General features: G+C 39.4%; 1 protein-coding gene across 1 annotated transcript in view; it reads left to right on the top strand.

Moving 5' to 3' along the window:
* LOC103505256 (UDP-glucuronosyltransferase 2B7-like) overlaps positions 1-16913 on the top strand; it is a 32070-nt gene extending 15157 nt beyond the window's left edge. The window contains exons 10-13 of the mRNA XM_017442344.2: positions 3294-3510; positions 3859-4081; positions 9196-9240; positions 16636-16913. Coding sequence (XP_017297833.2) covers positions 3294-3510; positions 3859-4081; positions 9196-9240; positions 16636-16704 — 554 coding nt within the window. The 3' untranslated portion in view covers positions 16705-16913. The remainder of the gene's footprint in view (positions 1-3293; positions 3511-3858; positions 4082-9195; positions 9241-16635) is intronic.
* Positions 16914-26885: the final 9972 nt, after the last annotated feature.

Here is a 26885-nt window from a genome sequence, read left to right on the forward strand (position 1 = left end):
GAAGAACTATAAGACTACACAAGACATCTGATACACAATGGGACAAAATTAAGAACATTGAAGTTCACATGAGAGTTTACATTGGAAGATCAAGAGATAACAGATAAGAAATACGAGAAAGAGAGAGAGAGAGAGTGTGAGAGAGAGAGAGGGGGAGGGAGAGAGAGAGAAAGAGAGGAATAGCTAAAAGACAAAAACAATAGAGCAAACAGCAACAGAGTTTCCAAAGAGACCGTACCCCGCTTCTCTTCTCGCGAATGTTTACACAGACATTAGGTTTTCATGAAATTGGAAATTAGATAGGTTGTGTAAGAGAGAGAGAGAGAGAGATAGGAAAAAGGGAAGAAATGGATAGAGGGAGGAGTAAGGAAAAAGGGAAGAAATGGATAGAAGGAAGAGTAAGGAAAGAGGGAGAAATGGATAGAGGGAGGAGTAAGGAAAGAGGGAGAAATAGATAGAGGGAGGAGTAAGGAAAGAGGGAAAAATGGATAGAGGAGTAAGGAAAGAGGGAGAAATGGATAGAGGAGTAAGGAAAGAGGGAAAAATGGATAGAGGAGTAAGGAAAGAGGGAGAAATGGATAGAAGGAAGAGTAAGGAAAAAGGGAAGAAATGGATAGAGGGAGGAGTAAGGAAAAAGGGAAGAAATGGATAGAGGGAGGAGTAAGGAAAGAGGGAGAAATGGATAGAGGGAGGAGTAAGGAAAAAGGGAAGAAATGGATAGAGAGAGGAGTAAGGAAAGAGGGAGAAATGGATAGAGGGAGGAGTAAGGAAAAAGGGAAGAAATGGATAGAGAGAGGAGTAAGGAAAGAGGAGACATTTAAGAGGGAAGTAGAGGATGAGAGAGGGATATTGTAAAGTGAGTGAGAAATGCACAGAAAGGAGAAGAAAAAATAAAGAGAGAAAAAAAGGGACAGAAATAGAGGAAAGAAAAGATATAGGGAGAGAGAGAGAGAGAAAGAGAGAGTGAGAAGCGGAGAGAGATATGGGGAGAAGTAGTGAGTGTGTGCGAGAAAGAGAGAAAAATAGATAGAGAAAGGGAGAGAGAGATAGAGATTAATAATGATGTTTATTGGATTTCTGGGGAAAAGTAGTGAGTGTGTGCGAGAAAGAGAGAAAAACAGATAGAGAAAGGGAGAGAGAGATAGAGATTAATAATGATGTTTATTGGATTTCGGAAATGGGTCATTTCTTATCTGAGCAGTGGCAAATTGCTGAGGAAATCACTCTGTCAATGTCCAATCTGTAGGCTATTTGTTAAAGATCCCCAGTTTGAATTTTTGGGATTACCACACATAAAAACATAAGCCCGACCCAAAGTTGTGACTTTCGAGATAAAAAGCTTATCCCTAAAGGGGATTTAGCTAAAACATGATACGTTAGGTCAGTGTAAGATATTTGATCTCCAAATTCGGTCCAATTTTCCAACTTACCGTCTACAATTCTACATTATGGTATTGTAAGGCTATGTCGATGTCGGTCGAAATCACATGAAAAACACCAACATTATAACCTTTTTTTGCCATCAGAATCGACGATGTTGACTGACATAGTTTTAAAAATCTAAGGCCGGCCACTCACTATCAGGTAAATCTGACAGGTACTCCTGATCAGGTTCGCCTGTCAGGTCTACCGGCATAATGCCTGCCACTCACGCTAAGACGATCTGTCAGATGGTCTGAGCGTGCGAATTTTTGAGATTACCACACATAAAAACATAAGCCCGACCCAAAGTTGTGGCTTTCGAGATAAAAAGCTAAAGGCGATTTAGCTAAAACATGATTCCCTAAAGGGGATTTAGCTAAAACATGATTCCCTAAATGGGATTTAGCTAAAACATGATTCGTTAGGTCAGTGTAAGATATTTGATCTCCAAATTTGGTCCAATTTTCCGGCTTACCGTCGAGGTATTGTAAGGCTATGTCGATGTCGGTCGAAATCGCATGAAAAACACCAACATTAAAACCTTTTTTTTTGCCATCAGAATCGACGATGTTGATTGACATAGCTTTAATAATCTAAGGCCGGCCACTCACTATCAGGTAAATCTGACAGGTACTCCTGATCAGGTTCGCCTAAGACGGCCTGTCAGATGGTCTGAGCGTGAGTGGCTTAACATAAAGCCCGCAGAAAATAAGTGTTTGGAAGGAAGGTGTCTGAACAGAACTCAACCCGGCACTGCCTGTATTATTTTTATTATCATTCCACTAATATACTTCTCTAACTTATCTTGTTTGTTTTGCCGTCCCTCGCTTGGTTTGATTTCTTATCAAAATATTCTACAACATGTGGATTACACAACAGATATTCTAGAACATGTGGAGTACACAACAGATATTCTAGAACATCTGGAGTACACAACAGATATTCTGGAACATGTGGAATACACAACAGATATTCTAGAACATCTGGAATACAGTGGAGATTTGTTCTTCCCGATCACAGTTGTTCCTTGGCACAAAAATTCCTGTAAATATGCACCTTTTTCACCCTATATGGAGAGAAAAACAAGAGTACCGGATGTCTAACAGACTGACTATGTGCTAGCACTCTAATATTGAACTCTGTATCAGGAAGCTCGATACTCGTACCTTACTATGATGTTCACTCAATGATAGAGTTTTTCCACCCTAAGTTTCATAAATTTGTGGCACCCTAACTTTAATTTTGTCTCAGTTCTCATATTATCATTCCACTAATATACTTCTCTAACTTATCTTGTTTGTTTTGCCGTCCCTCGCTTGGTTTGATTTCTTATCAAAATATTCTACAACATGTGGATTGCAGAACAGATATTCTAGAACATGTGGAGTACACAACAGATACTCTGGAACATGTGGAGTACACAACAGATATTCTAGAACACGTCGATTACACAACACATATTCTAGAACATCTGGAATACAGTGAAGATTTGTTCTTCCCGATCACAGTTGTTCCTTGGCACAAAAATTCCTGTAAATATGCACCTTTTTCACCCTATATGGAGAGAAAAACAAGAGTGCCGGAAGTCCAACAGAGTGACTATGTGCAAGCACTCTAATATTGAACTCTGTATCAGGAAGCTCGATACCTCACTATGATGTTCACTCAATGATAGAGTTTTTCCACCCTAAGTTTCATAAATTTGTGGCACCCTAACTTTAATTTTGTCTCAGTTCTCAATGTACCTTTTCACTACCTCTTCTTCCTCCTCAGCTCATCCCAAATGCATCCTGTTCATCACGCACGGTGGCATACACAGCGTCCTGGAGTCCCTATAGTGTACCTTTTCACTACCTCTTCTTCCTCCTCAGCTCATCCCAAATGCGTCCTGTTCATCACGCACGGTGGCATACACAGCGTCCTGGAGTCCCTATACCATGGAGTACCCATGGTGGGCATCCCAGTATTTGCAGATCAGGCTCAGAACTTACTGGCACTTCAGGAGAAGGGTATGGGCGAGATGGTTGAGTTCAATTTCGAGTACGAAGATCTCAAACGGAAGCTGGACAAGGTTCTGAACGAGAACAGGTAAGTTTTCCGTCAGTTAACTTAGGTTTCCTACCTGTAAATTAGGTTATTATTTAGGTTACCTGTAAATTAGGTTACCTATTCGTACAGAAAAAGCCCACTCTGAGGCTTGGGTGTAGGGGCAAACAACCCTAAAATTTGGGTTAAGCTTCTACTAATCTAGGTCACCTATCGTGTAAATTAAATAAAATCAACGTGTTTTACCTAGTTATTTTTTTGGACATTACATACAAGAAATCGCGGAACATTTTTAGTTTTTTGCTACGATTTCCCATTCAATCTTAGTATTTCTACGATTTTATTGAGTTCTCCTTCATTCTTCCTGCTTTCCCCTTCCATTTCTTTCAGCTACCGACAGAAAATAGCCAAGTTCTCCGCCATCTACCGCTCCGAGGTAACGGACATCGTAGAGAGAACCATGTTCTACATTGAGTACGTGGTCAGACACAACGGAGCCCACCATCTCAGAACTGCCTCCACAAGACTGACTTGGTACCAATATTTGAACCTCGATGTCCTGCTGGTCATTGGACTCGGGTTGGGTGGAAGTGCGTACGTCCTGTATGCCGTGGTCTTTTGGCTCTTGATGGCGTTGAGGAAAAGCGGGAAAAACAGAGTGAGTCGAAGTAAGAAGACCAACTAAGGCTGGCGTCTGTAAATCTTATGCTACAGTCAGAAATTCAGAATAAGCATGTTCGAAGAGTATACCAGGACAGTATCCAAGCATTCTCCAGGTGTGTCCACAATGCCACACATATTCGACGGACTTTGATCGACGGCCGGTCGACTATGTGTGGACACACCTTCAAGGATAAAATGACATTATAGACCCTGGGCCCTGGGGTAAAGAATACCCAGGCATTATCAGAAGAAAGAAAAAATGGTGTACCTGATTCTCTCTAGACCCCAGTTTTACCTCCCTACCTTTAGCCTCATTTTGTCTTCATGTTGGTCAGTTTGGCATTGTATTTTTGGACATTTTTTTTTCAAATCTCTTCTCATGCACCAAACTTGGACACCATAACGAGATGACCTAATTGTCTCTGTTGTCTGTTACCCTCTTTTCTAAGTTTCCTTCAACCTTTCCTCTATGAGGCTTTCTATTCATCTAAGCACGTTCTTCTTATTTCTTACCTCTCACTTTTCTAATCATAATCATAGAAGATTCGAATCCAATGTTTGCAGATGTTGTAAAATTTTATATGGCACTATCATACATTGCTCTCTCTCCCTCCCTCCCTCCCTCCCTCCCTATCCTATGTCCTGTCCTGGGAAATGAAGAGCCATGTCCCAAAAACTTGGGCCCCTCTCTCCCTCTCTCTCTCTCTCCCTCTCTTTCGCCAATTTAACCAACATTCCTACATCACATAATCCCACCAGTGAGTTCTAAGAATCAGAGGACTTCAGAAGAATCAGGCATTCTTAAAGTGCTCGATAAAAATAACAAACTTTCGCAGAAGACATGGCGATGTAGAAAAGAAATGGGGATTGAAATAAAAAGTTCTCTAAAAGGTTAGGAAAGAAAATGTGATGAAAAGGTTTTTCTTCTTATTTTTTCCTCCTCCTCCTCCTCCTCCTCCTCCTCCTCCTCTTCCTCCTCCCCCTTCTTCTTCTTCTCCTTCGTCTTTGTGATTTTTCCATACAAATAAGGAACAGATTTGAATGAAGAAGGTTTTCTGACTTCCCTCTCTTCTCTCCCGACTTACTACCCTAAATACTCGTTCGTCCCTCATTGTATGCACAAGCCAGCAAGAAGGGCAGCTACTTGAGCTCAAGTGGTCTATAATGAGGTATAACGAGAGAGATTTAAAGTTCCGTTCAGATTTTGCTGATATCAATGATTTTTCCCCTTTGTACAGCGTCACATCGATGGGGATTTGCAAACATTACCAAATCTTTCTGAAAGAGCCAGAGAATTGGGTGCCATTTGGAAATCAAAATTTTTCTCTCCTTTCGGCTCAGAGCTAGAGAGATTTTGTTTTTCCTTTCATTTCCCTCTGAAGAAGCGCAGAAGGACATCAGCCTGAATTCGAACCTGCATTCAGTATACCTACACTGTTGGGTAAATACAACGTACTATTGTATATCTATAGTTTCCCACCATGTGTAGGTGCACTCATTGAATTATGCATTTTCCAATATGACGAGCTAGTAGTAAATGCTCCGCGCACTACAATTCTAAAAAGCCAGCGGCGATAAGCACGTTGAATGCACCAGTTCTTAATGGATCACTGAAGTTAAGCAACGTTGAGTGTGTTTAGTATCCGGAAGGGTGACCGTCTGGGCAATCGCGTGCTGCTGGTTTTTCCCGGCCCCATTCAGGCTGGGTGAGTTTAATGTTGGTAGCTTTTCGTCGAATAGTTACCTACCTATACAGTTATCAGTTACCTACCTATACAGTTTGGTTAAACTTTAAAGTAAGAATAATAATAATAAAATCGAAGTTTGTTATTTCACAGAACTCGAAAAATTTGTTTGGGTGCATTTGTTTCGGTACAAAAGCTAAAAATAAAAAAATACCTCCCTAAAAAACACAAACTGGGAGTTTGTTAGTTTCCCACTGGCTTGTTTGTTTAGGTATGCTATTTGTTTGTTAAAAGCTTCATTGCATCGGGAGAATCCCTGAAACAACTCTGTATTATCTGTACATTACGGGACTACCTGTCAGATTTTGGCAGTCCAAACTTCGAAAGCACTAGACTCGTACATTTTATCACTGGGTTTCTTTGTTTTCGACACGTCCAATTGTCCATTGTTCTGTGTTTTCGTGTACTGTTTGTATGTGTGCCGGATAAAATGTGCATCCCTCTCGTGCAGACGTTCCTAACCTGGAAAAAGAACCCAGAAAAGGTGTTGGTATGAGTGTTTCACCACCGTTTTTATTTCGTAGTAATGAAACAACTGCTACGGAGTGTAGCAGAGTGTGGTCTGAGTCATAGCATGCCCATCCCGTTGTATGCTTCTCATCAGATGGGCGAGAAGAGACACAATACTTCCCATTTAGGTGCTGGGTCAACACGAGAACACCAAAAAGTAACCCGTTGAAACAGCTGTGGTCTGAGTCATAGCATGCCCATCCCGTTGTATGCTTCTCATCAGATGGGCGAGAAGAGACACAATACTTCAATACTTCCCATTTAGGTGTTGGGTCAACACGAGAACACCAAAAAGTAACCCGTTGAAACATTTGCAATCGAAAAACAATTACAAATTTTTGTCTATGTTGAGCATAGGGAATAAAAGATAAAAAGTTAGAAACTGAACTCGTTGTTACCAAATGGAAAATCTGAGTAGCAGTCATCCCTGGGAAAAGACTACACTTGTACCTCTCATGGTGTGAGTGAGTGGAAACGCAGATTTTCTGCTTATTATTTATTGTTAAAAAAAATTAGGTATGTGTCAATTGGGTTTGATGATGTATGAAGAAGCACGAGGCAACTTTTGAACGATTATGCCTACTTCTTATTTATTAAGTAAGTACCTTCCTATGATTTCATTTATTGTTTTAAATAACAGACTATTGCTTTAGAGTCCTCCTCAACCATTATAAACTAACAATCTTTGATCTCAGAAGAAAAGAGTTCCCTGAACTTTGAAAATTTCAGACAAATCTCTCTTTAAAAAGAAAAAAAAAATACCTTGAAAGTAGAAAGTAAAAAATAATCTTTTGTTTCTTAATGAAAAATTTTTCCCTCCATTGTCGCGTCAAGTTTCTACCTTGAAAGTAGAAAGTAAAAAATAATCTTTTGTTTCTTAATGAAAAATTTTTCCCTCCATTGTCGCGTCAAGTTTCGGGGTTGCAAATTTGGCGTTTGACCAGAATGGGCGTGGCTCTGAGTGGGGGAGGATAAACTCGTCTTCCTCTGTGGTGAAAATATGTTCCTGTTGAAAAGGTTCCAGTGATTTATGGAACACCAAATAGGCTGGCCCGGTTTTGCCTATGCTTTGTTTTAGCAGGAGAATTTTACATTATTGTTTCAACTTTCAGAATTTTGCAATGACAAAAAGTGTTTTGATGTTCTCCAACCTCCTGATGTTCTTCAAAGAGTGTTCTGGTGTTCTTCACTAATTAAAACAGTGGGTAACAGTGCAATAACCTAGGAAAAGATCGATGTTCTTCAAAGTGTTCTGATGTTTTAATTAAAAGTATTTAAAACAGTGGGTATTTGGGTAACAGTGCAATAACCTAGGAAAAGATAGACTACCTTATCGGATATCCAGCGGCTATAGCTCGTTGAACGTACTTGTTCCCCAGGGATCACTGAAGTGAAGCAACGTTGCGTGTGGTTAGATGGGTGACCATCTAGGCAACAGAGTGCTCCTGGCTTTAAATCACAGGAATGGGATTCCGCCTGAAATTTAAAAATACCTACTAGAAGTCTGTGTACATACATAATCGCTAATTTGCGAAAAGAGGGGCATCAGTGACAATAACGCGTTTTTGAGTTATGGGTATATTCTCTCTAGACCCCAAAATCCAAAGTTATTCCAATTTTAGACATTAAAAAACAGAAAAATCGCTCTCCTGAAAAGTTGGAATTTTGCAGATAGCGCTCTCTTTTTGCAAATGAGCGTATGTAAGTAGGTAAATCCTCAGTATTTTGAAATTCCAAAGCCTTTTAACTTTTATATTATATTGAATAGCTTCTGATGAAATAGAAAGTAAAAAAGTTAATGTACGTATACATACCCATTAGGTATTTCTATTTTTTCTTGTTGTTATTTTTTCCCACTTTCTTCTTACTCTTCTTCCTCTCTTTGTTCATCTTATCCTTCTTATTCTCCTCCTCCACTTTTACAACTAAAGCCAACAATATAGGTGTTTTTTGATAGAGCTCTGTGAGCATGTCAAAGAAACCAAAGACCAAAACTTGAGGTCATAAGCGTGAAAGAAATACTCCATAAATTGTTTGAAATTTTTAAAATTGTTTTCCAACGCCCTTGAAATTTGTCGAGGAACTTTGGGTAAGTTTTTCCGTCGGTTAACTTGGGTTTCCTACCTGTAAATTAGGTTATATTTAGGTTACCTGTAAATTAGGTTACCTATTCGTACAGAAAAAGGCCACTCTGAGGCTTGGGTGTAGGGACAAACAACCCTAAAATTTGGGTTAAGCTTTTACAAATCTAGGTCACCTATCGTGTAAATGAAAGAAAATCAACGTGTGCCAAATTTCCTAATTTTCCTGAAAGGTAGTTAGTTATTTTTTGGACATTACGTACAAGAAATCGCGGAACATTTTTAGTTTTTTGCTACGATTTCCCATTCAATGTTAGTATTTCTACGATTTTATTGAGTTCTCCTTCCCTTTCTTTCAGCTACCGACAGAAAATAGCCAAGTTCTCCGCCATCTACCGCTCCGAGGTAACGGACATCGTAGAGAGAACCATGTTCTACATTGAGTACGTGGTCAGACACAACGGAGCCCACCATCTCAGAACTGCCTCCACAAGACTGACTTGGTACCAATATTTGAACCTCGATGTCCTGCTGGTCATTGGACTCGGGTTGGGTGGAAGTGCGTACGTCCTGTATGCCGTGGTCTTTTGGCTCTTGATGGCGTTAAGGAAAAGCGGGAAAAACGGAGCGAGTCGAAGTAAGAAGACCAACTAAGGCTGGCGTCTGTAAATCTTATGCTACAGATTGGACTCGGGTTGGGTGGAAGTGCGTACGTCCTGTATGCCGTGGTCTTTTGGCTCTTGATGGCGTTGAGGAAAAGCGGGAAAAACAGAGTGAGTCGAAGTAAGAAGACCAACTAAGGCTGGCGTCTGTAAATCTTATGCTACAGTCAGAAATTCAGAATAAGCATGTTCGAAGAGTATACCAGGACAGTATCCAAGCATTCTCAAGGTGTGTCCACAATGCCACACATAGTTGACGGACTTCGATCGACGGCCGGTCGACTATGTTTGGACACACCTTCAAGGATAAAATGACATTATAGACCCTGGGCCCTGGGGTAAAGAATACCCAGGCGTTATCAGAAGAAAGAAAAAATGGTGTACCTGATTCTCTCAAGACCCCAGTTTTACCTACCTTTAGCTTCATTTTGTCTTCATGTTGGTCAGTTTGGCATTGCATTTTTGGACATTTTTTTTTCAAATCTCTTCTCATGCACCAAACTTGGACACCATAACGAGATGACCTAATTGTCCCTTTTGTCTGTTACCCTCTTTTCTCAGTTGGACTCGGGTTGGGTGGAAGTGCGTACGTCCTGTATGCCGTGGTCTTTTGGCTCGTGATGGCGTTAAGGAAAAGCGGGAAAAACGGAGCGAGTCGAAGTAAGAAGACCAACTAAGGCTGGCGTCTGTAAATCTTATGCTACAGTCAGAAATTCAGAATAAGCATGTTCGAAGAGTATACCAGGACAGTATCCAAGCATTCTCAAGGTGTGTCCACAATGCCACACATAGTTGACGGACTTTGATCGACGGCCGGTCGACTATGTTTGGACACACCTTCAAGGATAAAATGACATTATAGACCCTGGGGTACAGAATACCCAGGCATTATCAGAAGAAAGAAAAAATGGTGTACCTGATTCTCTCTAGACCCCAGTTTTACCTCCCTACCTTTAGCCTCATTTTGTCTTCATGTTGGTCAGTTTGGCATTGCATTTTTGGACATTTTTTCAAATCTCTTCTCATGCACCAAACTTGGACACCATAACGAGATGACCTAATTGTCCCTTTTGTCTGTTACCCTCTTTTCTCAGTTTCCTTCAACCTTTCCTCTATGAGGCTTTCTATTCATCTAAGCACGTTCTCCTTATTTCTTACCTCTCACTTTTCTAATCATAATCATAGAAGATTCGAATCCAATGTTTGCAGATGTTGTAAAATTTTATATGGCACTCTCCCAGCTTATGGCAAACATAAGGGAAATGTTTACCTACAGGGTGTATCAATTGTATGGTACAACATTACAATTGTATTTGTTTCTTTGGTAAGATTCTCATCAAGGTAGGTACACATCTGCCCACCGGAACAGCGCGCAGAGGCGCAAAGCTGCCCCAACTCTGTTCGTTGAAAAACGTGATGAGCTGTACGAATAATAAGATTGGCCTTTTTTCATCCTGCATTTGGTTACTAGCCACCCACCTATTTACATTCATCTCCGGTCTGGATGGGGCATGTATCAATTGTATGGTACAACATTACAATTGTATTTGTTTCTTTGGTGAGATTCTCATTAAGGTAGGTACACATCTGCCCACCACAACAGCGCGCAGAGGCGCAAAGCTGCCCCAACTCTGTTCGTTGAAAAACGTGATGAGCTGTTATTTGGTACGAATAATAAGATTGGCCTTTTTTCATCCTGCATTTGGTTACTAGCCACCCACCTATTTACATTCATCTCCGGTCTGGATGGGGCCTTGAAAAGATAGATAGGCCTTGAAAAGATAGATAAGCCTTGAAAAGACACGGAATTGCTCAAATGGTCACCCATTTGGATACCAACAACGAGCAATTTTGCACTTCAATGAACTGACGCATTCAACGTGCTATCCTTGCAGACTTCTTTTTCCTTGAACAGCAAAGTCCACACATAGTCGATCAGCCGTCGATCGATGTCTGAAACGTCCACACTGCCTCGACAACATCGAGTCACCTCGTCAGTCGACTACGTTTGAACACACCTGTCTAGCTTATGGCAAATCATAGATCAAACCTGAAAACCGTGATGATACCTATTCTTTTTCAAACCTTTTCCTCTGCATACTGCCCCATCCTGTAGATTAGATGGAAAAGGAATAAAATAATAAAACTAAGGCAAACATCATATTATTTAAACATAAAAGTGCAAAAAGTACCCGCTATAAACTTGAATCAAATGTGTTGGATGTCACGTAAATGCAACGGGGTCAGATCTGAAGGTGTTTATGTAATATAAAAGTTATTATTGTGATGGAGAATAAAAGGAATAAAAGATAAAAAGTTAGAAACTGAACTCGTTGTTACCAAATGGAAAATCTGAGTAGCAGTCATCCCTGGGAAAAGACTACACTTGTACCTCTCATGGTGTGAGTGAGTGGAAACGCAGATTTTCTGCTTATTATTTATTGTTAAAAAAAATTAGGTATGTGTCAATTGGGTTTGATGATGTATGAAGAAGCACGAGGCAACTTTTGAACGATTATGCCTACTTCTTATTTATTAAGTAAGTACCTTCCTATGATTTCATTTATTGTTTTAAATAACAGACTATTGCTTTAGAGTCCTCCTCAACCATTATAAACTAACAATCTTTGATCTCAGAAGAAAAGAGTTCCCTGAACTTTGAAAATTTCAGACAAATCTCTCTTTAAAAAGAAAAAAAAATACCTTGAAAGTAGAAAGTAAAAAATAATCTTTTGTTTCTTAATGAAAAATTTTTCCCTCCATTGTCGCGTCAAGTTTCGGGGTTGCAAATTTGGCGTTTGACCAGAATGGGCGTGGCTCTGAGTGGGGGAGGATAAACTCGTCTTCCTCTGTGGTGAAAATATGTTCCTGTTGAAAAGGTTCCAGTGATTTATGGAACACCAAATAGGCTGGCCCGGTTTTGACTTCGATGTGGGCCTATCCTTTGTTTTAGCAGGAGAATTTTACATTATTGTTTCAACTTTCAGAATTTTGCAATGACAAAAAGTGTTTTGATGTTCTCCAACCTCCTGATGTTCTTCAAAGAGTGTTCTGGTGTTCTTCACTAATTAAAACAGTGGGTAACAGTGCAATAACCTAGGAAAAGATAGATTATCGTATATCCAGGGGCCATAGTACGTAGGTACTAGTTCCCTATGGACCACTAAGCAGCGTAAGCAATATTGCGTGTGGTTAGAAGAAGGGTGACAATCTAGGCATTTGGCACTGGCTTTGAATCGGAGGGATGGAATGACGCCCGAAAAAGAACATGATAGAAGGTCGAAAGTTATTCTTTAAAAAAAAAAAAATGGACAATATACAACTTTGGAGAATTGTCCTATCTACATAATTATGTAGGTAACTATGTAGGTAAGTAATTCCTCGGCATTTTGAAATTCCAAAGCCTTACAACTAAATGGAACAACTTGTGATGATCGAAAACTTCTGGGCCAGACACACAGTACACGAGGCAAACTCAATTTTGTTTTCAAATTTTCACCCAATTTATTCTAATCCCATTATTGTATCTACCTTATCGGATATCCAGCGGCTATAGCACGTTGAACGTACTTGTTCCCCAGGGATCACTGAAGTGAAGCAACGTTGCGTGGGGTTAGATGGGTTAGACTACCCATCTTCTGAACAAAAAAATCATAATTTTCCGTCAAAGTAATCCAGAGTTATTCCAATTTTAGACATTAAAAAAACAGAAAAATCGCTCTCCTGAAAAGTTGGAATTTTGCAGATAGCGCTCTCTTTTCGCAAATGAGCGTATGTAAGTAGGTAAATCCTCAGTATTTTGAAATTCCAAAGCCTTTTAACTTTTATATTATATTGAATAGCTTCTGATGATCGGTTCGACAAACTTCTGGGCCAGACACACAGTACACGAGGCAAACTCAATTTTGTTTTCAAATTTTCACCCAATTTATTCTAATCCCATTATTGTAGAATTCTTGGGAAAATCAATGAGCTATGTGTTCCCAAACGAGAGGAAAAACTTTCGTGATAAGTCGATATGAAAATATTTATTCTCAAAAGTTTATAATGAGTTTCCGCCATATACTTGTGTATTTTATACTTGTCCTTCCTTTTTCCAATGTACCTATTGAATATTATACATGCACATGTAAACATGTAGGGGAAAGGTGGGCTATATGAGCCATGGTGTCCTATTTTTATTTTTTTTGTTCCTACATGATAATGGTGACGCGTGAGGGGTTCGTTATTTACATTATTTAGAGAACATTTTAACGAAATAATAGGTCCGAATATCGTGTTCCTTGTTTCCATTCTATTCCTTTCTTACTTATTTATTCCTTCCCGTTCTACCGTTTGTGTGTCTATTCCTTTCTATGAAATAAAAATCTTAATTATTGGAATCACATAAATTGTGCAGTTAGACACACACCATCATATTTCAATTGTCTCATTCTTCAAGGTTCAAATTTTGAAATAATTCTAATTCCTAGGTGTTCCACTTTGGCCGTGATTCCCCTAACTTCAACCCATTTCAAAATCCTCTCTTTCCCCTATCTTATAGTTAGCTACTTATGTTTTGTTATTATTTTCTGGAGAAGCGATATTTAATCTTAATCCTGATAAAAGAAGATTTAAAGGTTCGAAAATTTTCAGGATTTGTAATATTTCATGGTTTTCCATTCTGTACGAACGAAAACCAGAGAGATTTGTTTCGGTATTGTTTTTTAGATAATACGCTCACACTAAGCTTTTTGTATGACAAAAATTCACTCGCGAAAGTTAAGCTGGTGTGTGGGAGATAGAGTTGGAAAGCAAATATACATATATATCCTATAATTCCTATATGTATGTACTTGTAACTATGTACGCTATAGTGGTTTAGTAAACTGAAGAACTTATTTGGAAGAAGGATCCCGAGGCTTCCTTAAAGCCCTGTTGGGGAAAAAATTTTAATGAGACCAATTCCTTTGTTTAAAACATGTCTTGCAATTTTCATCATAATTAAAATTAAACGTTTGGGCGTTATAGCGAAACAAGCACTCAGATAAAATAAACGCGAAATCGTCACTTCGTTTAAAATCTACCCCATAGCGTGAAACAAAGGCCTAAAATTGTATAGGATTGGTAGGGAAGGTTCTGAACGAGAACAGGTAAGTTTTTCCGTCAGTTAACTTAGGTTTCCTACCTGTAAATTAGGTTATATTTAGGTTACCTGTAAATTAGGTTACCTATTCGTAAAGAAAAAGCCCACTCTGAGGCTTAGGTGTAAGGGCAAACAACCCTAAATTTGAGTTAAGCTTCTACAAATCTAGGTTACCTATCGTGTAAATGAAATAAAATCAACGTGTGCCAAATTTCCTAATTTTCCTGAAAGGTAGTTAGTTATTTTTTTGGACATTACATACAAGAAATCGCGGAACATTTTTGGTTTTTTGCTACGATTTCCAATTCAATTTTGTATTTCTACGATTTTATTGAGTTCTCCTTCATTCTTCTTGCTTTCCCCTTCCATTTCTTTCAGCTACCGACAGAAAATAGCCAAGTTCTCCGCCATCTACCGCTCCGAGGTAACGGACATCGTAGAACTTGCATCATACATTACTCTCTCTCCCTCCCTCTCCTATGTCCTGTCCTGGGAAATGAAGAGCCATGTCCCAAAAACTTGGGCCCTTCTCTCCCTCTCTCTCTCTCTCTCTCTCTTTCTTTCGCCAATTTAACCAACATTCCTACATCAAATAATCCCACCAGTGAGTTCCAAGAATCAGAGGACTTCAGAAGAATCAGGCATTCTTAAAGTGCTTGATAAAAATAACAACCTTTCGCAGAAGACATGGCGATGTAGAAAAGAAATGGGGATTGAAATAAAAGTTCTCTTAAAGGTTAGGAAAGAAAATGTGATGAAAAGGTTTTTCTTCTTATTTTTTCCTTCTCCTCCTCCTCCTCCTCCTCCTTCTTCTTTTTCTTCTTCGTCTTTGTGATTTTTCCATACAAATAAGGAACAGATTTGAATGAAGAAGGTTTTCTGACTTCCCTCTCTTCTCTTCCGACTTACTACCCTAAATACTCGTTCGTCCCTCATTGTATGCACAAGCCAGCAAGAAGGGCAGCTACTTGAGTTCAAGTGGTCTATAATGAGGTATAACGAGAGAGATTTAAAGTTCCGTTCAGATTTTGCTGATATCAATGATTTTTCCCCTTTGTACAGTAGTAGCACGGAATTGCTCAAGTGGTCACCCATTTGGATACCAACAACGAGCAATTTTGCACATCAATGAACTGACGCATTCAACGTGGTATCCTTGCAGACTTCTTTTTCCTTGAACAGCAAAGTCCACACATGGTCGATCAGCCGTCGATCGATGTCTGAAACGTCCACACTGCCCCCAAACCCAAAAGAAATGAGATGATTGTGGTACAATGTGTTGAATTGGGGGAGATTTCTAAAGAAATTATTGTGCCCAGAGTGTAGGGCAGTGTATGATTATTGTATGGTTGTGGTTACAGAGGGGTTTTACCGCCTCTCTTCGAAGAAAGTCATGAAACGCTCTTGAAATTTGAATTGTAGTTGTATAAACGACGGAACCTCTGAAGGACGTACTTCTTTCTACAGACGTACCTAGTAGTACTGGTACTACAGTAGCGTCCCTATACAGACGTACCTAGTGGTACCATAGTACCGTAACTAGGATGTATTAAAATCTACAAGTCTGCTTGAAGTCTGCATTGTTATACGGCTACACAAGACTACAAATCCATTGAATACCATTCCTAGGCCGGCACCTATTCACGGGGACGTACAAGTAGGTAATTTAAGTTCAGACAGTCTGACCGTGAGTGGTTGGCCTGAATGTCAAGTCACCGAAGATACGACAAAGCGGGGCATCCACACTGGTGCAATATGCTTAGAGGAAAGATCTGTTCACAATTATGGTCTTTCCGTCACGTCAGTTCTCAGTTGCATTTAATTTTGAACGAAACGCGTTCTTTCGGCACACCCTGACTCTACCTGCACGTCTATTCACAGTTCCCAAGTATATCATTAGAGCTCCCGGATGGCTGAAACAAGTTTTAAGTATCTTCTTCGGCTTTTTACTTTCCTTATGGTACTGGAAGGAAAGTGATGTAATCGGGTCAAATTTTCGATGGTCAGTTTAAGTGCCAAAACAAGTTTTAAGGTCCCTAGAGCGTTTTGAGGTCCCACTTTTTGGTGGTTTTCAGCTGTACTGACTAAAAGGTTAGAGATATTGTAAAAGTCAAAGTAGAGGAACACCCAAATAAGCATCATTTACAGTAGAACCTCCATTATTTCAACTCCAAAATCAGTTCAAAATAGGGTATTTATTAACCATTTTGTTCTTTTGTATCTAAATGTTGTCCTTTTTTCGTTGTTTTGTAGCGAATTTCAATTATTTCAACTTTCGATTATTTCAACTACCATCGGTCCCAATTAGTTGAAATAATCGAGGTTCTACTGTAATAGGATAAGGAAAGTCGTGTGATGTTCACACCAGATTTTTTTTCCAGAGGCATCCAGGCTGCGTCGATAATGATTTGCAAACTCGACATCACAAGTGGTGGTTTTGTCTCCAATGACATTAGAGTCGCCTCTTCAAACTGGATGGTGTCCGGGAACATTTGTGGAGTGTTTGGTCTGCTGCCTCTGTGATTGCTCGTTATTTCCTGAGTTCACTTGAGTTGTATTGGGTGATGAGGATTGGATGAGAGATGAGGTTGCTCTTTTTAGCTTTCTATGTGTTCTCGTAGATTGGAGTATTGTTCGATTGGTTTTGTTGTAAAGGGACTGACGTTACGTGTGTGTGTTTTTTTTTTTTTTTTTTTTTTTTCTAGCAAATATACGAGTATATATCCTATAATTCCTAAATGTATGTACTTGTAACTATGTACGCTATATTGGTTTAGTAAACTGAAGAACTTATTTGGAAGAAGGATCCCGAGGCTTCCTTAAAGCCCTGTTGGGGAAAAAATTTAATGAGACCAATTCCTTTGTTTAAAACATGTCTTGCAATTTTCATCATAATTAGAATTAAACGTTTGGGCGTTATAGCGAAACAAGCACACAGATAAAATAAACGCGAAATCGTCACTTCGTTTAAAATCTACCCCATAGCGTGAAACAAAGGCCTAAAATTGTATAGGATTGGTAGGTACATTCCTAACTGAAATGTTACCCAAAGAAGCTTTTATTATCGCAATACCTCTCGACCGTATAATGAAAATAAGAGAATGAGATATACAATGGAAAATGAGCAATAATAATAAAGTCACATGTAATGCGGAAAGTCCTGAGAGGTGCGGGTGCGACACTGCGACAGGGTGCGGGTCCATTATTTCTCAACTTTCAACCCCAAAGTACCCGAAGCCGGGGTCATATTACGCTCGTTTGGATAAACAGCGCGAAATTGCCGCGGTGTCAGATTTATAGCTCCGCGGCCATTCTTAAAGCGTTTTATGGAAGATATTAAAGTCCTAATAAATCCGGAACTTTATTACGCCTAACGTCATAAAAACTCATTTTAATTTTCCGCTTTCTGAGTGAGCGGTGAGCGCTCCCATCAGGGTGGTATTTAGGGGGCCTGGGGGGGGGGCTCTCGGGCTATTTTTTTCCTCCTACATGGAGGAATATAATAAAAATATTGGGCTCTAATTTGGAGCATGCACGCCCCCCCCTTCCCCATTAAGACACTTTTCGAATAATTGCCCCCACCCCTCCATGAAATCTTGGAAATAAGCCTGACTTGCATCATACATTACTCTCTCTCCCTCCCTCTCCTATGTCCTGTCCTGGGAAATGAAGAGCCATGTCCCAAAAACTTGGGCCCTTCTCTCCCTCTCTCTCTCTCTCTCCGTATACGCAACCCCGCGTAGCAAAACACGCGAAGCCCCTCTCCCGAGCACGAAGTGCGAGTATAGACAATATTGCTCCTCGCTTGTTCCATAAAATTATAGAGAGAAAAAAGCATCGTCCTCTGCAATAAGCTGTAACTCTCTCAGTAAAAGGCCCTCTACAAGGCTCCCATCGGCCCGATGAGACTCAAAATTTTAAACAAGAACTAATACTGTATTTGCTGTCCAACCGAATTGCTGTCACTTTATAGAGGTAACACCTACAAAGCTTCATTTGACTTGTAGTAGATTTTCGAGTTTCGATAGTTGGATGTTCAAAACGAGGAAGAGGTAGTTGGATTGGAGGGTAGCGCGTATGCCTTGTAAGCGCTAGGTCGCAGGTTTGATTCCCGCCCGAGCAGATTTTATCCTGAACGGTATTAAATCACCTTATTCGAAAAAAGAAAGATCTTTTTCAATGGATATCTTCATATCTTCTTGGGCGATGGGCGCTCCCACAATGTCCACTATCGTCCACTCTAAAGAATCCCACTCAGACACCAACGGATTCTTTCCACTAAGACACCGAGTCTTGCACGTTTTATAGTGGACACACTCCACTAGCTTTGCGTCCGGACACAAACCAAATTTTATCAACAACGTAACGATGTGACCTGAATCCTCAATGGACCAGGTATTGTTTCAGTACAGAACTGTCTGCACTTTTTTCCTCTCATGACACGTTTTATTATATTTTATGGAGGAAGTGTGGGGTAGTTATCATTAGTCTGTTAATAAATAGTGGAACAAGTGGTCCCCAAAGTTATCTTCCCCCCCCTTATCTGCCCTCAAAACGAGGACGACATCCTGCTGATTGAATCCGGATTCGTTGGATAAAAAATAAAATAAATAATAATAATAATAATAATAATAATAATAAAACTCAAGCTAGATTTCTATGCACTATGCTCAACATAGACAAAAATTTGTAATTGTTTTTAGAGGGGTTTTACCGCCTCTTCTTGAAGAAAATCATGAAACGCTCTTGAAATTTGAATTGTAGTTGTATAAGTATAAAGGACGGAACCTCTGAATGACGTACTTCTTTCTACAGACGTACCTAGTGGTACCATAGTACCGTAACTAGGATGTATTAAATGCTTGAAGTCTGCATTGGTATACGGCTACACAAGACTACAAATCCATTGAATACCATTCCTAGGCCGGCTAAGTACGTTTCAGGTTTCAGTTCACCTATTCACGGGGACGTACAAGTAATTGGAGATTATGCCAACAGACAGCCATTTAAGCTCAGACGGTCTGCCCGTGAGTGGTTGGCCTGAATGTCAAGTCACCGAAGATACGGCAAAGCGGGGCATCCACACTGGTGCAATATGCTTAGACTCTTAATTTTTCTCATTTTCTATCTCTTTTCCTTCAGGTAGATATAGGTCCTCTAATACATACCCATTGTCACATAGCGTGGTCAATGTACAATTGATTGCATATACATATGTACATAATCTCAAGTGGTCCGCGAGATTTTTGGTTTATCAATAGTGGTCCGCCAATTCTAAAAGGTTAAGAACCCCTGGCTTAGAGGAAAGATCTGTTCACAATCATGGTCTTTCCGTCACTTCAGTTCTCAGTTGCATTTAATTTTGAACGAAACGCATTCTTTCGGCACACCCTGTCTATACCTGCACGTCTATTCACAGTTCCCAAGTATATCATTAGAGCTCCCGGATGGCTGAAACAAGTTTTAAGTATCTTCTTCGGCTTTTTACTTTCCTTATGCTACTGGAAGGAATGTGATGTAATCAGGTCAAATTTTCGATGGTCAGTTTTAGTGCCAAAACAAGTTTTGAGGTCCCTAGAGCGTTTTGAGGTCCTACTTTTTGGTGGTTTACAACTGTACTGACTAAAAGGTTAGAGATATTGTAAAAGTTAAAGTAGAGGAACACCCAAATTAAGCATCATTTACAGTAGAACCTCGATTATTTCAACCTCCATTATTTCAACTCCAAAATTAGTTCAAAATAGGGTATTTATTAACCATTTTGTTCTTTTTGTATCTAAATGTTGTCCTTTTCTCATTGTTTTATAGCGAATTTCAATTATTTCAACTTTCGATTATTTCAACTACCATCGGTCCCAATTAGTTCAAGTAATCGAGGTTCTACTGTAATAGGATAAGGAAAGTCGTGTGATGTTCACACCAGATTTTTTTTTTTTTTTTTTTTTTTTTTAAGGGCCTCAAAGTCCCCGAGAAAAAAAAGGTTTGGGGACCGTTTTACTAGATCATTAGTTACATTATCTCTCGAGTATTTTAAGGCCACATAGATTACATGTGTAGGTATGCTAAGCTTGAGATTGTTCTAAACAGTGGCGGCTCATTGCGGTGATTGCGGACAAAAAGGGGGACCCTATAACATGCCCTTAACCGAATGGTCCAAAGGATGCTACAGTTATCGCAGTAACTCATACCGTGCCCTTAACTGTGTGGTTCAAAAGGAGCTGGATATACCGCAGTACCGTGCCGGCAACTCAGTGGTTCAAGCGAAGTGGTTCAGTCCCAATACTGTGCCGTCAACTGAGTGGTATAATGTAGCAAGTCAGCCGCCACTGGTGTTACAAATGTGTTCATTAGACCGTGTCGTTAACTGAGTGGTACGATGGTTACCAAAAGATCCAATACCTACTATCCGCCACTAGCTATAAGTCTTGAGGTTCAGTGTTTAATGTAGCAAGTCAGTGACCTGAGATTTATGTATCAGTTTTAGTATCTTCCAGAAGTGTTTATGTTGCACGGCACATTATGTTCATGTTTATGTTAGTCGAGCATTAAACACTGGTTAATTATACAGGGCTACGGGATACCCTCAACAATGGAACATTAATAGAGGTAGAAACACACTATCATCACGTCACGTGAAGTCATGGGGAGTCAGAAAGATGTAGTTCAAAGTTTTCCAATAATAGTGTAGGTCAGGGGTTCTCAACCTTTTAGTAAACACGTACCACTTGAAATTTTCAGAGATTTTGACGTACCACCTAATTTCCAAATGGCACCCAATTTTCTGGCTCTTTCAGAAAGATTTGGTAATGTTTGCGAATCCCCATCGATGTGACGTGAAGTTATGTTTTCTCTTCCCATCAGGGCAAAAAAAAAAAAGGGCCGCACATTTCCGGCCCTGCAGCAGCGCAAGTGTTGTTATACTTGCTCATCACGGATGGTTTGCTTTAGTTTTCCACATCAGACGATTTGAAAGATATGTATGAATTTCCACACTATACTTCCAAACACTGCGGATTCGTAATTTACACCATTGTTTCGCCATATATTACTATCGGCCATATATTATTATGTGCAATATATTATTATTTGCCATATATTATTACTGGAGTGGAACAGCGTGGTTGGAAAGTTCCTCGACAAATTTCAAGGGCGTTGGAAAACAATTTTAAAATTTCCGAACAATTTATGGAGTATTTCTTTCATGCCTATGACCTCAAGTTTTGAAAACCTCAAGTTTTGGTCTTTAGTTTCTTTGACATGGTCACAGAGCTCTATCAAAGAACACCTATATTGTTGGCTTTAGTTGTAAAAGTGGCTAAAGTTGTAATATTTTTTTGAAGAGGTTTGAGAGAGGTAATAAAGTTGTAAACAATTTATGGAGTATTTCTTTCATGCTTATGACCTCAAGTTTTGAAAACCTCAAGTTTTGGTCTTTAGTTTCTTTGACATGGTCACAGAGCTCTATCAAAAAACACCTATATTGTTGGCTTTAGTTGTAAAAGTGGCTAAAGTTGTAATATTTTTTTGAAGAGGTTTGAGAGAGGTAATAAAGTTGTAATAGTGGCTGAAGTTGTAAAAGTGGCTAAAATAGTATTTTTTTTTTTATTTTTTTTTTTTAAGAGGTTTGACAGAGGGAACTTTAACTGCTATGGTCTGAAGAGAGAAGGAAGACAGGATAGAAGAAAGCCAGCCGTTCCGAGAACGAACATTATCCCATCAGGATAAAATCCGCCCCGGGCGGGATAATAATTGAACTTGTAATAGTGACTGAAGTTTTGGGACTTTACGGTACAAAATATACCTTTAGAAACATCAGATGAAGTTACCTGCCATGTAAATTTGATGCGTTTGTTCCACAGTATTGTGTTCTGTATACCACAGTAAAACATTCACATTTTCCAAAAGAACAAGAACTGTCACGTAAATTCTTACTTGTCTACATTTTATTACAGACAAAAGAAGAAGAAGAAGAAGAAGAAGAAGAAGAAGAAGAAGAAGAAGAAGAAGAAGAAGAAGAAGAAGGAGGAGGAGGGGCTGGTAATAGTAATAATTGAACTTGTAATAGTGACTGAAGTTTTGGGACTTTACGGTACAAAATATAAGTACCTACCTTTAGAAACATCAGAAGTTACCTGCCATGTAAATTTGATGCGTTTTTTCCACAGTATTGTGTTCTGTATACCAGTAAAACATTCACATTTTCCAAAAGAACAAGAACTGTCACGTAAATTCTTACTTGTCTACATTTTTTTACAGACAAAAGAAGAAGAAGGAGGAGGACGAGGAGGAGGAGGAGGAGGAGGAGGAGGGGGAAGGGAAGCATTTGTTGTGAAGCTGGAATATAAATAGACCAGACAGATTAGGAAGACAAGGACAGAGAGATGGAATGAAATGGAGAGAGAGAGATTAGAAGGACAAGGACAGAGAAGTGAGAGAAGGAGATGGAAAGAGTAAGAAGAAATTGGGAAAAAATAACAAGAAATAATAGAAAGACCAAATAGGTATGTATACGTAGGTACATTAACTTTTTTACTTTCTATTTCTTATTCAAAAGCACAATAAAGGAAACACATGTTTGTCATGTTTCGACCAAGTTTCGACCTTCGTTTTCGACTGACCTTCCGAAACTGTCAAAATGTTTTTTTGCTAACCCTCATCAAACGGTGCCCTCTTGACATCCAAACCTCGGGGATGTGTCACAATGAAGGTGGAAAAACTGTTGAAATAAAAACGGTGTTGATCAAAGGGGGAGAATGTTGGAAGAAATGGTGGTTTCAGAAGGAGAGAAAGGAGGAATAAGATTAGATGGGAGGCGATTCTCCTATTTCTTCTTTAGTCAGATTTCATGGGTAAACAAGCAGCTGAAACAATACCTGGTCCATTGAGGATTCAGGTCACATCGTTACGTTGTTAATAATTTGGTTTGTGTCCGGACAAAAAGCTAGTGGAGTGTGTCCACTATAAAACGTGCAAGACTCGGTGTCTTAGTGGAAAGAATCCGTTGGTGTCCTAGTGACATTCTTTATAGTGGACGCTAGTGGACATTGCGAGAGCGCCCATCGCCCCAGAGGATATTTATGAAGATATCCATTGAAAAAGATCTTTCTTTTTTCGATTAAGGTGATTTAATACTTTTTATTCCTGTTTTTCTACTCGGAAGATCCTAAAATGGATATTTTCACACAGTTTCCGATCTTGAAACTTTTACAGATTGTCCACGTCTGTACATAGCAACGACTGTCCACGATAAAGTAAGTCTAATTAATGTAACGACCGTTGCAATGAACTCTCAAGAATACGTAAAACTTATTTACAGATCTTAAAAAAATCAATTACAAACTCATTTTTAGTGATACTGGTGCAATGTGTTGAAATGCACCAGTGGTGCATTCAACAATAGTGGGATTCTTTATAGTGGACGCTAGTGGACATTGCGAGAGCGCCCATCGCCCAAGAGGATATGAAGATACCCATTGAAAAAGATCTTTATTTTTTCGTATAAAATGATTTAATACTTTTTATTCCTGTTTTTCTACTCGGAAGATCCTGAAATGGATATTTTCACACAGTTTCCGATCTTGAAACTTTTACAGATTGTCCACGTTTGTACATAGCAACGATTGTCCACGATAAAGTAAGTCTAATTAATGTAACGACCGTTGCAACTCTCAAGAATACGTAAAACTTTTACAGATCTTAAAAAAATCAATTACAAACTCATTTTTAGTGATACTGGTGCAATGTGTTGAAATGCACCAGTGGTGCATTCAACAACGTGGAATAGCCGCTAGCTCGTAATCCGATCCACAAGTAAATTCATAAAATGGATTAGTCGAATGGCGTCATTTATGTTAAGCTACGCCGAGCAAGGCCGATAAATGGATGGGTGACTTGAATATTATATTGGGAATAAAGGGAGAACGGGCTCTCGTCTTGATTTTAAATCATTACATAAAAGTAAAATCGAAAAATCAAATCAAGACTAATAATAAACTGAATATTAAACAAATTAGGTAGGTACATAGGTACTGATTTTCTCTAATCACTACGGGCTGAAGTCCGGTTTTAGCGTCACCTGTGTTAAGCTACGCCGAGCAAGGCCAATAAATGGATGGGTGACTTAAACATTATATTGGGACCGGGAGAACGGGCTCCAGTCTTGATTTTAAATCATTACATGAAAGTAAAATCAAAAAATCAAATCAAGAATGATAATAAACTGAATATTAAACATCTTTTTTACCCATGAAATCTGACTAAAGAAGAAATAGGAGAATCGCCTCCCATCTAATCTTATTCCTCCTTTCTCTCCTTCTGAAAACACCATTTCTTCCCACATTCTCCCCCTTTTATCAACACCGTTTTTATTTCAACAGTTTTTCCGCCCTCATTCTGACACATCCCCGAGGTTTGGATGTCAAGAGGGCACCGTTTGATGAGGGTTAACAAAAAACATTTTGACAGTTTCGGAAGGTCAGTCGAAAACGAAGGTCGAAACTTGGTCGAAAAATGACAAACATGTGTTTCCTTTATTGTGCTTTTGAATAAGAAATAGAAAGTAAAAAAAGTTAATGTACCTACGTATACATACCTATTAAGTCTTTCTATTATTTCTTGTTATTTTTTCCCACTTTCTTCTTACTCTTCTTCCTCTCTTTGTTCATCTTATCCTTCTTATTCTCCTCCTCCTCCTCCTCCTCCTCCTCCTCCTCTCGTTCGTCCCCCTCCTCCTCATATTCCCGGAGGGACGGGCCCAGCTTTTTCACTAGTAGGTAGTACGTGGTAGGTAGATAATGTAGGTATGTACCCTTAGCCTCTAATAGGTAGGTAAAGAATTCACCTAATATCTGTAGGTCACACCTATTCATTTATTTATCAGCTACCTATTTAGAAAAAAAAAAAAAAAATCTGGTGTGAACATCACACAACTTTTCTTATCCTATTGAATGATGCTTATTTGGGTGTTCTTCTACCTAACTTTTACAATATCTCCCAACGTTTAGTCGGTATAGATGAAAACCGCCAGAAAACGGTCGAAAACCGCCAAAAAGCGGGCAAAATACCACCAAGCGTTGCACCGATCTTAACCAAAAGTTTCGTGTCGCATCCTTGTCACATTTGACAGCTGGATGCCAAATTTCAAGTCTCTAGCTCTTACCGTTCTCGAGATATTTTGTTTACAGACAGACAGGCACACAGACACACACCACACACACACACACACACACACACACACACACACGGAACAATGGCTGAAACTTTGGATTCAGGCTCTAGGGACCTCAAAACGTGTTTTGGCACTAAAAACTGACCATCTAAAATTTGACCCGATTACATTACTTTCCTTCCTATAGGATGGCCCGATGAGGCTCAAAATTTTAAACAAGAACTACTACTGTATTTGCTGTCCAACCAAATTGCTGTCACTTCATAGAGGTACACCTACAAAGCTTCGTTTGACTTGTAGAAGACTTTCGAGTTTCGATAGTTGGATGCTCAAAAGGAGGAAGAGGTAGTTAGATTGGAGGGTAGCGCGTATGCCTTGTAAGGGCTAGGTCGCAGGTTTGATTCCCGCCCGAGCAGATTTTATCCTGAACGGATAATGTTCGTTCTCGGAACGGCTGGCTTTCTTCTATCCTGTCCTCCTTTTCTCTTCAATTTCGGGAAGGACAAGACCTCAGCAGTTACAGTTCTACCTATCAACCCTACCTCCATTGTTAAAGCTCCCTCTGTCAAACCTATTCAAAGTTCCAGGTTGCAGACGGGACCTACTTGTCTTTCTAGACATGAGTCGGAATAGTTTCAAAGTCTCAAGTGAAGATGTTGGTAGAGAAACAAACAAAATGAGAATGAATGTAAGAACTTGATGAGAATGAGAGAGAGAGAGAAGAGGGAGGGAGAGTTAAAAGGGAAGAGAGGAGAAGGGAGAGGGAAAAATAGAGAAACACAATGAGAGAGAGAGAGAAAACGAAGGGAGAGAGAAAGAAACTGCTAAAGAAAGAAAATGCGAGGGAGACAAGAGAAAGACAGGAGAGGGAAAGAGAAAGAGGGATGAGAATGAAAGAAAAAGGAAAATGGAGAAAAAATAAGATTGGCACAGATGACAAGAGAGGCTCTCTCTCTCTCTTTCTCTCTGTCTCTCTCTCGCTCTCCCTCGCTCTCCCTCCCTCTCTCTCTCTCTTTCTCTCTCTCTTTCTCTCTCTCTTTCTCCCTCCCTCTCTCTTTCTTGTATTCTGTGGAAAAAGAGAAAGAAAGAGACCAAATGTCAGAGAGGGAGAGAAAGGAAGATAGGGAGAAAAAGGAAAAATAAATAGAAGGAATGACACCAGGTTACAAAAGAGAGAGAAAGAGAAGGAAGGAGAGAGAGAAAGCTCAAGTTGAACTTTTTATTTGTGTAGAAAAAAAAAATAAAGGGAGAGAGAAAGAGAGAGAGAGAAAATAAGAGTAAGAGGGAGAGAGCGGGAGAGAGAAAGAGAGAGAGAAAGAAAGAGAGAGAGAAAATAAGAGAAAGAGGGAGAGAGAAAGAGAGAGAGAGAGAAAACTCCTACTATTTTCACATTTTTTTTCTTCTTTTTTTTAAGCTTTGGCAAATTTTCAACATTGTACACGGGGAAAAAAACGTGTCCCTCAT

Source organism: Diaphorina citri, unplaced genomic scaffold (assembly GCF_000475195.1).
Source record: "Diaphorina citri unplaced genomic scaffold, Diaci psyllid genome assembly version 1.1 scaffold159, whole genome shotgun sequence".
Taxonomy (NCBI): domain Eukaryota; kingdom Metazoa; phylum Arthropoda; class Insecta; order Hemiptera; family Psyllidae; genus Diaphorina; species Diaphorina citri.